General features: G+C 43.2%; 1 protein-coding gene across 4 annotated transcripts in view; it reads right to left on the bottom strand.

The window, feature by feature from the left end:
• Positions 1 to 350: 350 nt before the first annotated feature.
• The window catches only part of brd4 (bromodomain containing 4), a 35,235-nt gene continuing 20,140 nt past the window's right edge, over positions 351 to 15,445 (bottom strand). For 2 of the 4 annotated variants that reach the window (XM_021320711.2, XM_012870991.3), the window contains exons 3-19: positions 13,546 to 13,683; positions 13,314 to 13,449; positions 12,883 to 13,223; positions 12,387 to 12,770; positions 12,181 to 12,309; positions 11,778 to 12,008; positions 11,445 to 11,671; positions 10,306 to 10,637; positions 10,098 to 10,193; positions 9,632 to 10,012; positions 5,834 to 6,616; positions 5,646 to 5,752; positions 5,394 to 5,544; positions 5,177 to 5,301; positions 4,880 to 5,082; positions 2,928 to 3,195; positions 351 to 2,828 (exon numbers count right to left, since the gene is read on the bottom strand). In XM_021320711.2, coding sequence (XP_021176386.2) covers positions 2,760 to 2,828; positions 2,928 to 3,195; positions 4,880 to 5,082; positions 5,177 to 5,301; positions 5,394 to 5,544; positions 5,646 to 5,752; positions 5,834 to 6,616; positions 9,632 to 10,012; positions 10,098 to 10,193; positions 10,306 to 10,637; positions 11,445 to 11,671; positions 11,778 to 12,008; positions 12,181 to 12,309; positions 12,387 to 12,770; positions 12,883 to 13,223; positions 13,314 to 13,449; positions 13,546 to 13,683 — 4,101 coding nt within the window. In that variant the 3' untranslated portion in view covers positions 351 to 2,759. The remainder of the gene's footprint in view (positions 2,829 to 2,927; positions 3,196 to 4,879; positions 5,083 to 5,176; positions 5,302 to 5,393; positions 5,545 to 5,645; positions 5,753 to 5,833; positions 6,617 to 9,631; positions 10,013 to 10,097; positions 10,194 to 10,305; positions 10,638 to 11,444; positions 11,672 to 11,777; positions 12,009 to 12,180; positions 12,310 to 12,386; positions 12,771 to 12,882; positions 13,224 to 13,313; positions 13,450 to 13,545; positions 13,684 to 15,445) is intronic. The other 2 variants (XM_036147907.1, XM_012870995.3) reach the window with 2 other exon arrangements.

Genomic DNA, 15,445 nt, shown 5'->3' with positions numbered 1-15,445 from the left:
GCCAGTGCTGCTTTAATCTTCACAAGCCGTCCCAGAACAGCTGTATTTATACTGAGATGGACTTATTTACCACTTAGCTTTATAAGGAGATTATTTAGGGGCATGTCTAATGATCACCATCTCCATGTATATCCTTTATTGCAAATTGTGTTATACTTCCTGTGTAGTCTACTTACATTTAATGCACAAATCCCTTTCTATACCTAAATCAGTCAAGTGAACATTTTGTTCACCTGTACATATATTTATTTTTTACCGCTACTATAGCTGCGAGCAGCATCAACATTTCTACAGCTGCAGATCAACATCTATGCAGTGAATGGGTTTCGAAGCAACAGAAACAAGACAGGTTTTTGTATTATTTTCTATAAAACAGATGAGTTTATTCAATGATCATAACATACGTATTCAGAGACCTCGAGACCACTCACATACCAAACAAAACTGAGGAAATGTTATAACAATGCCCCCCCCCCCTCCAAAATGCAACACAAAAATAAAATACCTGAATAAAGCAAATTCTGGGCTGAGCTGCTTGCCAGCACATTCTCTGTAGAACTCATGGCACATCATGTCCAACAGTAATCATTGGGAGGGAAAAAAGAACAATAAGGAATGAAAATATTTTTAACACTTAAAAAAAAAAAAAAAAAGAAGGTCTAATAATAACATTATATATTCATACATGGTGGGACTTCAAAGAAAAAAAAAAGTGAATTAAGCATTAAACCTCTCCTGCTCATCTTTTTAGTCTCCGTCAACAGAACGTTTATCTACATCTGGGAACATGCCTCTCTGCACCACACGGTGGGGGAAAAAAAACAAACACTCAAACTCAACACATTCACACAGCCGCCCCAAATTTACACACTCAAACGTACAGACCAGACTTAAAAACGCTAATGTGGAAACGCTGAAACACATCTAGCTAAAATCTGCCGAGAGAACCCAATGAGAAAGTAGTTGGTAAATGTTTACACTTAAAGAAGCCCAGCTAAAACTTAATTTAAAACCAGAAATATTGACAACGGGTAAAATATAAAATGCCGTTTTTAACTCTTTTTTTTTTTTCCAACACAAACTCTGTCAGAAACCCCACTGCCCTCCCTGCCCCCTTTTAAATATTACACCCCACCCACCCGCCATCCCCCCCACACACACTCCTGATGTGCCGTTTTCTAAATCCCCTCAAAGTGTAATATAAGCCAACAAAAAAAATGCAATACGATACAGGCACTGGAGAAAAGAAAATACACTTTAAGAGACAATTAGAGAGGACGACATATGTTCAGATTTTAGCCCAGCTCCGACAGTGTCTCCAGGAACAGAATTCGAACTTACATCCACTATTATCAAACAAGAACAAATAGAAATCCAAACCTATTTCAGCATTTTTTCTTGTTTAACTTTTGTAATCGTCTCTCTCTCTCTCTCTCTCTTCTTTTTTTAAACGCTGTCAAGAGTGCCCGTTGTGAATTGGAAGATGATTCAAAGCGGGAGCTCTGTCTGGTCCCATTAGCTCTTTTTTTTCTAACTAACCTGCTTCAGGTATCGGCTACAAAAGGTGTAAATGTGTCCTTTTTTTCCCTTAATTGAATCTCTCTAACTTCAAGCGCTGATTTTTTGTCACAACAGAATCCTCAAAAGGCAATAAAAGAGGCTCATCTGATCCAGCAGCGACTGCCGTGAACAGTCCAAACAACTGGCTCGTAGCTAGTTTTTGTAGTTTTGAAAATGACAAATACAAGATGAAAACTGATCTTTTCTTTGATAAATACTCACTGGAGCTATGATAATGCATATATTCAGGGTTCTTTTGCCCTCTATCTACCTACACAATGCTTTAGTAGAAGTAATTTAGCATAAAAGATATTGTTGTTTGGCATAGGTGATGGAGTGTGTTGGTGCAAAGGTGAAAAGAACCGAGGTGGAAAAGCAGACAGATCCAAAATAAACAGTTATTGAAGCATAAGAAAATATTTTTTTTTTTTTTTTTTTTTTTACAGTAGATCCTAAGATGATGAAAAAAAGTCTGCACGGCTTCGGCTTCTGTCTGTAAATGTTATTAGTTTTTTTTGTCCATGTGTGCAGGCCATACAACATACTTGTCTATTTAGGAAAGAGATGTAAGGCAAACTGTACCTTCTCTGCTGAGAAATATACACGATTTACAGTATGGAAGTTGCTCCCACCCCTTCCCACCAAATATAAAAAGAAAGAAAGAAAAAAAAAAATGTGTTCACTAACCACAAAATAAACAACATAAAAGACAATTTTCTTCACTATTTTAGACATCCGGCAGTTTCAAAATACTTCTGCGCAGTCTGTCAGTATTTCAGAGCATTTTTTACCGTCTCCAGAACTGGGAGGACTTTACTCCTGCGGTATCGGTTGTGCCGACACACAGTGAGAGAATCAAGTCTGACAAAGGCAACTGTGCCAAAGAAAAGGTCCTTCCCCCCCCCCTCGCCCCCCCAAACCAGAGATCAGGCAAGCAACGCTGGACTCCCAAGAAACTGACATCCAAAACAACGGGAGTCTCCTCCGTGTGTTCAGGCCAAAGTGAGCCGCAGCCACTTGTCCAGCCAGCGTTCGTTTTCAGTCTCGACAGCGCTGGTGACGTTATGCACAAGGTCCGCACTGCATTGTTACCAGGACTTCATTCAAGAGGATGCTCATATAACTCATTCGCTTTTTATTCTCTCCCCCCCCGCCCGCCTCCATCTTCTTTTGCTGTTCATCTCCTGTCCTCCTTTTCCTCAAAACAAGTTTTCCTCAAAGATGGCCATCAAGTCACTTTGAAAATTCATGTCAATAGTTGCAGCCATCTGTAGAAAGAAAAGAAGAGATCATTTCTTCCGCACAGATCGCGCCATTGACCAACAGTGTAGATGGAGGCCAGGTGATGTAAACGTGCTGTAACTTACCACCTCCCTCCTCCTCCTCTCCTGTTCCCTTCGGCGCGCCATTTCCCTCTGTTGATCTAGTGAGTTCTGTGTGGTGGGCTGCGGTGGTGTAGGGGGTTGAGGAGGCTGCTGAATAGCAGCTGGCTGGGATTCCTGCTGCACCTGCTGCTGCTGCTGCTGCTGTTGTTGTTGGGAAGGAGCTTGGATGTGCTGGGGCTCGAGGCGGCCACGAGGCTCCTCATGCACTCTTCTGGTAGGAGGCTCGATGACGTCCTCTTCGTCCCGCCCTCTGGAAAGCGTTCAGAAAAAGAATTTATAGCCACCGCTACAGGATGTCTACAGGAGCACACAAGACGCTCTTAAACATACATCCTGGCTGCAACTACATGTCTTGCATTACAAAAAAATAAAAAAATAAAAACTGTTCAAAAGACTGCCAAAAGTGGACCAAAAGTAAGTACATTTTTCTTGAAATGGTTGTATTTGTCCTTGATTTGAGTTGGTAAATAACATTTTCTACTAATGGAATGAGTATTTTGACCCCCAAGTCACGATAAACAAGATAAACCTGGTTGCAACAACTTTACCCAAATGTTTATTTCCACATAAACCATTACTTTCTGGCCCAGTAGACATGTTTAAAATTTTGAAAAACATTCCATATAGGAAAAAAGCAAAAAAAAAAAACACACACAAATTACAGATATATTTTTAACAACTACTGAACTGAATTCACAAACGTTGTTTTGTTCCCTACTAAGATAAACTATAAAATCAGTTTTGAAAAACCACAACATAACCAGTGCCAACTCTTTTTCGCAGCTATGGTCCGGCCGCAACAGTTTTTATTGGTTCCGCTATCGGGACGGAACCCATAATGGTTACATTAGGCAGTTTAGTAAATTTGAAAAAAATATCATTGTGTCAATTATTTTACTGTTTGGTAAGGATTACAAAAATAAAATCCTATTTATGACCCGGTAACAATTTTAAGACCTAAGAAAAACTGATTTAAGACATTTTAATGCCAATTAAGGCCTTAGTTTATATCACATAATTCAATGCCTTTTAAGACTTTTTAAGGATCCGTGGGAACCCTGTTATTCCACTAGCAGATCATTTCAACTTGCCTGCTCAAATCACCCATTTCAAGAAAATGTTACTTATTTTTAGTTCCCTTTTCACTGTGAAATGTTAAATAATGTTTTAAATAATTAAAAAAATATATTCCAAGGTGAAATTGGCTTTACAGTGTCATTGCCAGCAGAAGCCTGATCTTTTGACGTGACCAATGCAGCATGTTCCCCCCAAGGAGCCAAAACAAACACGTTTATAGGAAGATCACAGGAAGAGCGAGGACGGACTATTGAACGCTTTGCGTCACTTTCAAGGCTAATCAAACTTTTAAGTAGAAATTGATCAACGGATGGAGACACAGTTGACCTAAAATAGCCCACCGGTTAATAAAGTGTCACTCAAAAGATTATGAGATGAAGGTAAACTCAACACAACTAAAAAGATGTGCCTTCAAAAAAGGGACAATTCGATTTTCTTTACACTCCACTGATGAGCAGTAAGAAAGCATCTTGTACATCTCCGTCACAACATGGCGGTTTTGGCAGTAACAAACAACTCTTGAGTTCAATAACAACCTTGAAAGCAAATGAGAAATGTGAGTTCAGATACTAGATATAGTATCCTGCCAGGAGGAAAGCCAAAGCTCTGCCACTTCCAACATTTTTAATGGCTCAGAATGATGACGTATATCAATATTTTGCAAATTAAGAGCAGGTGAAGTAATCTGCACATGAATTAAAAGGCCTTATATGTGGTTTCCCATTAAAAGTGTTAATCTTGGTTGCCCCCATATGTTTTGCTCTTTTAATACGTCTGCCAGCCTAACTTGTATTAGTAAGCACCTACCCAGCAGGTGAATGTAGTCGCCTTGTGTTGGCTCCCTGTGAGAGGCTTACCGTTGTTTGTCCTGCTCTCTGCGCAGCCGGTCTTTCTCCGCCTCTGCCTGGGCCTTCAGGGCCTTCTCTCGCTCCTCTTTCTCCCGGGCGGCACGCCGGAACTGCTCAAAACTGTCGCTGGATGACTTCACTGCAGACTGGGTCGTAGACGTTGGCTTATGCGCCAGGCTCGCCCACGAGCCCATATTTTTGAGCTTTACATCCTGAGAGAATGCACATGGAGGTTTTATTAGAGGAGATGTTTACGCAACGAGTGGGTAAAGGAGTCCAGAAACGGGTCCTTTTACGCGTTTATACCTTTTTGGGAGCAGCGGAGGACTTGTGCTCCTGCTTGAATTTCTCCTTTTCCTGCAGGGCGGGAGGTGGCCCGCTGGGCTCAGAAGAGCGGATGGCTTGCCGTGAAGTATCCACAGACTTTACACCTGACCAAAACATTCATACAAGCGTTTGTCAGCATCTTAAACCCGTGCATTCTTTTATATGGAAGAGGAACAGAAAGGGTAGAAGGTCTCACTCTGTTGACTTGGGCCGGTCTGACTGGGTTTGATGTCGGGATGCTTGTGATGGTCCGTCCTCAGCGCAGAATTAAACGGCTCTCCTCTCATGACCGGGGACGGAGGGAGTTTTTCGTCTTTAACCGCGCCTTGGCTCCCAGAGGCCCTCTGCTGTACGACAAAACGGGACGATTTGGAGGTCACTCGCTGCGCTGGCTTGGCATTTAAGCCAGGCACAGAAACGCTTCAGCTGCTCTTTGTCGACGCCTTACCTTTTTGGGTTGCATGCTGTGAGGCGGCGACGGGTGGGAAACAGGTGGAAACTGGGGAATTTGTGGGGAAAGCATCATGAGAGGCGACGGGTTATCTCTTATGTGCCCTGTCAAGAAAACAACAGTTGTGGTGAGAGTGTTTAGAAACAGCTGAACAATCGTTTACTTTATCAACTCCTTGCGCCTACCAGCACTGTACGGGTCGGGTTTGGATGGACGAGGGGAGGGCTGCTCCTGCTGCTGCTGGATGATCTGTGCTTTGTTGGTGGGCATCGGAATGCCGTGCTGTGACGCCTGGGACTGAACGGCGAGTCCTGGACCCTGCGGGTAGCTCAGCTGATGCTGAGTTTGCGGCTGTTGATGTTGAGTACTTTGCAAGGGGCGGGCCTGGTGTAGGGGCATCTGTGGGGGCGGGGCCTGGTGTGGCGGAGCGGGCTGGGCTTGAGATGGGACAGAAAGCTGCGGAGGGGGCAGTGAAGTCTGTGTGGAGAGCTGGGATTGTCCCTGCATTGTCCCGGACTGCAGGAGAGAAGTCTGTCCCAGCTGCTGCTGCTGCTGCTGGCGAACTGGCGCCTGGTGCGACGGCATGGTCTGCTGGGGCGGACGAGACGGCTGGAACTGATGTAGAAATAACTGCACTTGGTTCATGGGTGTCGTCGACGCAGGCTCTTCGTCGTCTTCCAGCAGCATCTGGGGAGGCTGGGAAGACAGCAAACCCTGAGGGGTGAGGGTGGGAGGTGACATGGGCCTTTGGTGCAGCGGCTGGTGAGTGTGGAGAATCTGAGAGGGAAGCTGATGCTGAGGCTGGGGAGCCGGCTGAGGCTGGAGCTGCTGCGGCGGCGGCGGCGGCGGGGGCTGAAGCGCTGACTGCGGCGGAGGTGGAGCCGTCTGCTGCTGAGGGGGTTTTGGATGAAGAGGCGCTGCCTTGTGACTGGGCCGAGACGGCTGCTGAGGCATAGTACTGTGGAGAGCTGGGTTGGACAACAAAGATTCACGTTATTTAGAAGCAACAAAACAAACCCCCAGAAAATTAACCTCTTTGAACCAAAATTTTACAGGATAAGGGCAAATAATTTATCCATTAAACTCTTTAATGTATGGTTCTGATTTAAAATGGTCCCTTTTGAATGTTTTAATATACTTGAAGTTTCTCAATCACCCAGGATTACTGTTTTCAAAACACAAGACACCATTAATGTAAATTTCCATATAACTATCAAAGTGTATTTTTTATACAGGGTTGTGAAAAGGTGCTTCACCCTCACAGATTTAATCTGTTTCTGCTTTTTAGTCACATTTTAATGTTTCAGATTATCAAACTAATTTTAGTAATCGTGCAATAATAACATGAGTAAATATAAAAAGCTGTAATGAAATGATGATTTCATTCATTAAGGGGAAAATCTACCCAAACCAACCTGGCCCTCTGAGGAAAAATAATTGCTTCCCTTGTTAAATCGTAGATCAACTGTGATTAAACTCAATTTCACAAGTCAAACCCAGGCCAGATTATTGCCCAACCTGTAGAAATAACAAATTATTTAAATAGAACCCCTCTGATGGATTTCTGACATTTTGGGATTCCTGCAAATCAAAGTGAGAGCCATAATCCTGAAGTGGCGAAAATGCAGCAGTGGTGAGTATTCCCAGGAGAGGACGGTCAACCAAATTTCCATGAGAGGACATCGAATATCAAACCAGGAGGTCACAACCCAACAACATCTGAAGCTCTGCTGGCTCAACAATAGAACGAGAGCGGGCAAAATGGTTTCAAAGGCAGTGTTGGATTTGCAGTGAACGAGGTGGGTAGAATAGCCAAAGATTATGCAGAAGTAACTTCAATATACACAGCTCAAAAAAAAAAAAAGTAGAGGAACGCTTTAAAATCACATCAGATCTCAAGTGGATGAAAATCCTGCTTGATTCGGAATGGGTAATGTGTTAGGAACAATAGGATGCCCCATCATCATTTAAATGATCATCCCACAGAGGGCTTAATCCGAAGTCACAGAGAAAGTGAAACTGAAAAACCGATGCAGCAGACTGGTCCGATTTGCTCACGAATGTCACGACAGCAACTCTAAATGTTACTCACTAGTTTGTATGCAAGCCTGATAACGTCGGGGCATGCTCCTTATGAGATGGCGGATGGTGTCCTGGGGTATCTCCTCCCAGAGAGCTTCACTGAGCTCCTGGATAGTCTGAGGTGTAGGACGGACCTAAACATGATGTCCCAGAGATGTTCTGTTCAATTTAGGTCAGGGGAGCATGGAGGCCAGCCAATGGCATCAGTTCCTTTATCCTCCTGGACCTGCCTGCATACTCTTGCCACATGATGGCAAAACTCGCTGCACCAGTCGAGGGTCTAACCAGGGTTCCCACACCTTGGTGAACATCAAATTCAAGGACCTTTCAAGGACTTTCCAGGACCAATTTCCTCAAATTCAAGGACCACACGTGGCGGCATTTACCTACTGTGACCGCTGAATAGGTTATCATATTTTAATACAATGCAAATTCAATAAAAGACTAAACGGCATAGAAGTTGTTGGGTCAGAAGCAATGCAAGAAATTGGACTTAATTTATAGCCTACATTGATATTGATCATATTCATAGCCTACATTTATATCCACAGTACATGGCTATGCCATACTACATTACATATAAGATGTACATTAGTCTACCGTTTCATGGAATTTTATGGAAAAAAGTGCAGCATTGAGATGTTCAGAATTATATCAATTTGTTTCACTTATTTCATCTTTGATTAAGCTAGTTTTTGACTTTGACTCTGAAAAGTTGCTAAATATAGCGACAAAGTCACTGAGTTGGCAACACTGCGTGAATGTAACCTATTGGACGCACGTAGGCCTAAACCGTAGCCTACCAACTAACGAAGAGCGAACGTACTTTTGCAAATTAAAAGTCTGCGGAATCGACATAATTTTAAAAGATCGTGTGGTAGTGAAATAATGACACGAGTCATCATCCATGTGAACTTTCAACCCCACAAAAAAATTCAAGGACTTTCAAGGACAAGGTGTTTTTTTTGGCTGTTTTCAAGAACTTTCAAGGGCCTTGAATTCATTTTTTCAGATTCACAAACTTTCAAGGATTTCAAGGACCCGTGGGAACCCTGTCTAACAATGGTTCTTAGGATTTCATAGTTTCCTGATGGCAGTCAGGGTGCCATTGTTTATCCTGTACGGGTCTGTGTGTCCCTCCATGGATGTGCCTCCCCAAACCAACACTGACCCAGCATCACACGGAGCACGCTGCACAACGTTGCAGGCAGCGTAACGTTCACAGCAGCTTCTCCAGACACTTTTACGTCTGTTGCACGAGCTCAGAGTCGTCCTGCTCTCATCGGTAAAAAAAAAAAACAGGAGGGCCTACTAGAGGATGTCTGTTTCTAATGGTTGTGTCAGCGGCATTCCCACCAGTGGCCTGCTGGAGGTCACTTTGCAGAGCTCTGGCAGTAATCATCCTGTTCATCCTTGCACAAAGCAGGCAATACCAGTCCTGTCCAGCTCTCCTTTATGCTTTCCTTAAACTTTGTCTGCATATTTTGTTTGTGCCTTCTAAGCCTGGAGTCTCTGATGAATTGCGCTGCGATCTCATAATGACAGTAAAGACCCTCTTGATTTTAGAGTTACTGCCCGTCTCCTGGAATCTCCTCCCTGCTCTGGAGGCTGTGCTGGGAGACACACAGCAAACCTTCTGGCTCAGCAGATAGAAAATAACACAGGAACAATAAAGCCTGCGTAGAAACCAGACCTTCCCCTTTCACATAAACAAACTGTCAGGGTTTGTGTCTTTCCCATTAAAACATCCTTGTTTCAGTCAATTTCCCCAATATTAAATAAACTGATGTGCGGATTTATCTTCAATATTGATCCACAGACTGGACATATTTTCTCACGTGAACAGGAGGACCAAATGAAGGTCCCAAAAAACCCAGCACCTGCTGTACATCGACTCTTACCTGGAGATGGGAGGACCGGATGCTGGTTGAGGAAGGGATGCGTTTCAGGGGACACCGATCCGGCAGAATGAGCATTTGTATGCGGGGGTGGAGGTGAGGAGTTGCCTGCGTGGTGGGGCATATGCATGATGGGCTGGCTGAAGGGAGGCAAAGACTCGTAGCTTTCCAGTAGGTGGGACGACTCCAGAGCAGTGACAGGTGGCGGAGCCATGAAGGCTGCAGGGGATGGTTGATGCTGCTGTTGCTTCATCTGAGCGCTGGCCTGAGACACGACGCTCTGGGACTGAAACCCAGCCTGCGCAGAGCCCGTATGAACATGGGGATGGGCCTTCTTCGACTCTTTCACAGATTGGCTCTTCTTTTTCGGCTGTTTTATCATTCCTGAAGAAAAAAGAAAAAAAGAAGTTGTTTATTCTCTTTTTCCACAGAGGAGGGAACTCGAAAAGACGGTCGAGCTGAAACTCACCTGCTACCTCGGCTTCACTGTCTGAGCTTGAGCCACTGCTTTCAGAAGATGATACAGTCTTTTTGGAGGACGCCACAGACTCGATTGTTTTCTCAGCTACAAAAACAACTTCATGTCAAATGATTTTGTGGGTGCAAAATGAAAATATTGCCTAAAATGCATTGACTAGGTAATAAGACAGCGACTTTAACTGATTTTCAAAGCTTACCTGGAACCTTTTTCTTTTTCTTGAGGCAGGACGACACGTATCTCTCCAGTTCGCGCAGCGTTGAAGGCTTCAGGGTCTCAAAGTCGATCTCAATCTCATCGGGGTTGGAGTTTTTGAGTGAGGGCTCCCGCGACTGGATAATATGTACTACGCGGCCAAGCTTGTCACCAGGAAGCTTGTTAATGTCCAGGCTTAGCTGCCTCTTCTCTTCGTAAGTCATAGGTTTGCATTTCTCCCCGGGAACCGACGGCCCAGTCGAGCCGAGGTTGTCCTCCAGGCTCGGAACGAGCTGCAGACTGGGAGGGTTATTACTTTTCAGTCCGTCCTTTTTACTATGTAGGAGAAACAAACATAAAAAAAAAGTTGTTTACCAGGAAAATAAGAGTTTTTTTTTTTAGTTGAAAACTGATTTTTCTTTTTACTATATTGAAAAAGAAAAAAACACCTTTCTGCACAATCTCACACATATGGATAGAAAGGGGAACTCTGATGGCAAAACTAAACTTTTATTTAAACCTGGTTTAACTCAAAAACAGAAATGAGCAAGTTCACTAAAAACTACAATCAAGCACTTTACCCGTGATGGGCAATATATTAGGAGTTTTCACATGGCTGAACATCTAGGATGCATGAAAACCATAGATAAGAGAACAATAAAATAAATGTCAAGGAAAAAATGTATTCTTTGCAAAATAAAAGCTACCAAAATGGAAAAGAACACTCAAACAGCTTTATTAAATTTGCACAAGGACAACAGTCACAGAAAAGTCTGCGTCTGTTCCATCACTCAAAGCTCAAACACTCATATTATGCCATTGTATTGTGTTTTTTTCTTGTTAAAAAAGACTTATGTTAACCGAAAGGCAAGGACTTGGCGTAAGCTCGCCAACTGAGTATTCTGTTTTTACAAAGGAGGTGAAACTGAGGTAAAACCTTCCTCCAACAAACCAGCTCCATTACAGAAGGGTTTCTAAAATACCTTTAGAGCACAAAGGCATAACAATTAAATTTTCCATTACACATGAGCTTTATGGCAGGAAGACAAGAGAAAACAAAATTAAATCCTAAAGTGGTTAAAAGTTTTTTGATACTAGAAACTGATTTAGTATCACTTGGTCTTGAAATGTTCATAAACCCACCTGGTTTTCTTCTTAGTAACCATCTCTTTGTTACTGTTTACGGTCTTGGTTTTCTTGGACAGCGGTGCCACAGGCGCGGCGTCCTGGATCTCATCTACGAGGCTCGGAAGGCTGCCTTTCTTCTTATGCTTATCTTTTTTCTTCTCCTTCTTCTCCTTTTCTTTTCTCTTTGGTTTGCTGGCTTGTGGTTGTGACAGGGCAGCCAGCTGCTCGTGGACAGCCTTCAACTGTTTGTGGAAACATCGAACCAGTTTTCAACAACGTTTCACAAAACACTGAAAAAAAAAAAAAACCCAACTCGGCCTTGATCTGGAATTTCCTTTGATCACCGACCTGCTCCTGCAGCTCTGCTAACCGCTGGGCCCGTTCCTCCTCAGAGTCATCTGTGGACGACTCAGACTCAGAGGATGAGTCACTGGAGCTGTCTGAAGACGAGGCGACGTGTGCCAGAGGAGGCTGGGGCTTAACCGGGGCAGGATGGTGAAGTGTAGGAGTCGGGGCGGAGACCACCGGCTTGCAGTCAGGCTCATCTGGCATCTTGGCAAAGCGCATCTCAAACACATCCTATGAAATTAAGCGAATCACATAAGGAATCGCCGTGCACTTTACTAACTAAAAAAACAACACATGTCACAGAATTTGTCAATGAAATTTGTCAAAAAACTTTATGATTCTTCCAGGCAAAACAAGTCCTCTTTCTTATTCGAGTCAAAGAAGACTAACAAAGTGTGTGTACCTGTAGCTTTCGGGCCATGGATACTACTTCATGGTCTGGCGGGTTATACTTGTAGCAGTTGGAAAACATTAACCTTACATCAGCAGCAAACTCCTGGGGTTCTCGGTATTGCTTTGTCTCCAGTTTTGCCTGCCAAACATACAGGATCTTACTTGGCATGTCACAGAATGGACGCATTCATGTTTGGGAGCCTGGATTAAACAAACCTTGATGGTACTGAGGTCCATTGGATGCTTGATGATGTCGTGATAATCGTGTAGTCCCAGTGCGTCCACGTCGACGGGTTTATAAAAAGGCCAAGCGTAAGCAGCGTGTTTCTTGGATAGCATCTCCCTAACCAGACCGGCGCAGTAACCCAGCTGATCCTGCGGTTTGGGGCTAAGACCTCCACTCGGTCCACTCAGACCTGTTACCATGCCTATGTGATGCTGAGAGTCTGGAGCCTCCTTCTTTAACAGTTTCGGCGGCCGGTTGCTCTCCCGCCTGGGCAATGTCTTTCCGGACTTAGATTCTGCAGGCGAAGACTCGCATAGCTGGTCATTTGCTGTAGGTGTTGTAGTGTCCGCTTTCCTTTTTTGGCTCTTTTTTTGCTGTAGTGGGAAAAAAAAGAAAAAAAGAAAGAAAAAAAAAAGTTAAAGAGAGACCTCAGCACAAACGTGCAAAGCAAACTAAATGCATTTCCCCTTCGTTAATCAAACTTACTTTGGTCATAGTTATAGGGCTCTGCAGAATAGGTGCAGCGTTCTGAATCGATACTGGAGGAAGAGAGGTCTGAGTGGGGAGAGGCACAGAAGTCATGATAGGTAGTTGGGGAACACAGTCTGACTGAACCATAGTGTAAGGAGCTCCGTGCTGCGGTGCGAGGCTGGGTAACGTTTGGGGCACATGGGGGGGCAGAGCCTGCATTGAAGGATGGGGAGGTAGCAAAGGTGGGGCCTGCATTGGTCTTGGAGCCGGCGGAGCTGCTGGGAGACTTGACAGGCCACGCGTTTGTGGAGTCGTGGACGAAGAATCGATGATGGCGCCTGGTTTCAAGGGTAAACCTTGATGACGGAACGAGACAATTGCATTGTTATCCTGTTTCATAGAAGATTGCTTATTAGCAGCAAAGCATAAGCAAGCAAATCACATACCACCTTCTCTCCGGCCTCGGCCACGTCCCTTTCCTGTCATGACCGGGATCTCTATTTCTTCTTGAGGCATTTCTGCAACCTTTTGAAGGAAAGCCTTCTCAAGGGCCTCAGCCATTAACACTATATCATCTCCAGGCTGTTGAACAGGAAAAACATTCTCAGCACAAGTGCAGGGACATCACAAGCATTTTGTTGTTAAAGCAACAATGGCTCTTGTGTGAAACTATGTTACCTTGTTGTATATATAGCAGTTGGTAAACATCGTGTTGAAGTCCTGAATACAATCTTGGGCATTCCAGTAGTAGCTGTTCTCGAGTCTTTTTTTGATTGTTCCCATGTCCATAGGTGTTTTAATTATAGAGTAGTAATCCTAAAGAAAATATAAAAAAATGTGTCAGCAAGAAACTCTAAGGGACAAAATTGTGTAACTGATAGGTTGAAGTTATTATTGGGTTTTAAGAGGAAATCAAACTCAAAACTTGTAGAACCTACATGTTACCAATTAAACTCAATAGAATAAATTATAATTTGTTAACTTATTTCTGATTGTACCTATTTGTTGGAAACTTTCTCTAATACAGTGTGCTGACCAAAACCAGTCCTGAAACATGTACCAGTAACCAGCCATACAATTGTGCTATATTTATGGGTATGGAAGAAATAGAGTCTCATTAGACTTAGACTTTTTTAAGACATTGAATTTCTAACAGAATTTTTTAAATATATATTTTTAACTCCCAAAGCAATCAGCACTGGATTGAGAAGAGCAGCGTTTAGCCAATCAATTTACGCTAATTCGATCAAGTGACACAAAAGTGCATTGGACGCATTTGGGGCACAAGCTAGCCACTAACCAAGCTAACTATTAAAGCTAGAGGCGGCGATTTTTCCGGAAGTTTCCCCAAGTCCCTTTTTGAATAACTGCGCATGCGCAAGACCGGCTTAGCTTGTTCTTCCGCATGTCAGGGCGGATCTCGTCTTAAAAATCTCCCAAATCCACTCTGGTCTTATTTATTACTACTGAGTCTTTCTTCTTCTTCTCATATACATGAACGCGGTTTGCTTCCTGGGACTCTCAGCCATGTCAAAAGTCTACGGTGAGAGCAGTGGAGTTATAATGAATGGCTAACCGCTAAGCTAACCGCTAACCAGCGAGCAGAAACTACGAAGGAACGAGCACGGACAATGGCGAATGATGGCATGTGGGACAACCAATAGATAAAGCAATACCCCCACAACTTGAGGGACAGAGGGGAATGAGTGCAGGAACAAAACTCTGTCATCCATGCCCTTTGGACCGAGGGGGATGGATTGGTTAGAGTTTTTACAGGCCTGCAGCTCCCACAGAAAACATTTCTTTTAACCTCCTTTTTGTAAATACATAATGATTGACTTTCAGGATGGAAGGATGATTTTACCCAGTATTCCAAAAAGTGTTTCTGAACAGAATTACCAACTATAGCTTTAAGAGATTCACCTCTGCCCAACGCACTGGTGTGTCACGTGATCAAATGAGCACAACTTGATTGGCTAAAAGCTCGACTCAATCTAGTGCCGATTGCTTTGGCTTGAGGCAAAAAGTCACATTTCTAGGCACATTTCTGCAGCTGAATTTATGCAGGCCAATTGTTTGCAGGAAATTCAAAGTACAAAAAAAAAAAAAAAAAACGTCATTATTTCACAGAATAAAATTTCAATGTTCTAAATTTAATGTCTAAAAAACTCTGATATATGAGTGCATATGATCAGATCATGATGAGATAAATTATAATCTTTAGAATTAATAAATATGGACTGGATTGGATATGAACCTGACTTGAGCCAAAGGTGCAACTTTTTGTGCAGAAGAATAACTATTCTGTAGAAATATGTGAGCAACATTTATATTTCATTATTTTATCCATGACAAATTGAGAAAATGACAAAAATAGATACTAAACTGTTCTTCTATTTTTTCTTTTATCAAACAAAATATTTTCTAACATATTGGGAGAGGTTCCTGATATGTTTACCTGACTCCGCCAGATAGATTTGCTCCGCATATCCATCTGGAAACCTTCCGTTGAAGTAATTTTGGGAAGGGGCGAAAATACTGGTCAGCTGATTGGCCTATGTTGGTGATAGACGGGCCA

This window comes from Fundulus heteroclitus, chromosome 16 (assembly GCF_011125445.2).
Source record: "Fundulus heteroclitus isolate FHET01 chromosome 16, MU-UCD_Fhet_4.1, whole genome shotgun sequence".
NCBI lineage: Eukaryota > Metazoa > Chordata > Actinopteri > Cyprinodontiformes > Fundulidae > Fundulus > Fundulus heteroclitus.
The sequence above is the reverse complement of the archived record's forward strand: the minus strand, read 5'-3'. Positions and strand labels throughout refer to the sequence as shown.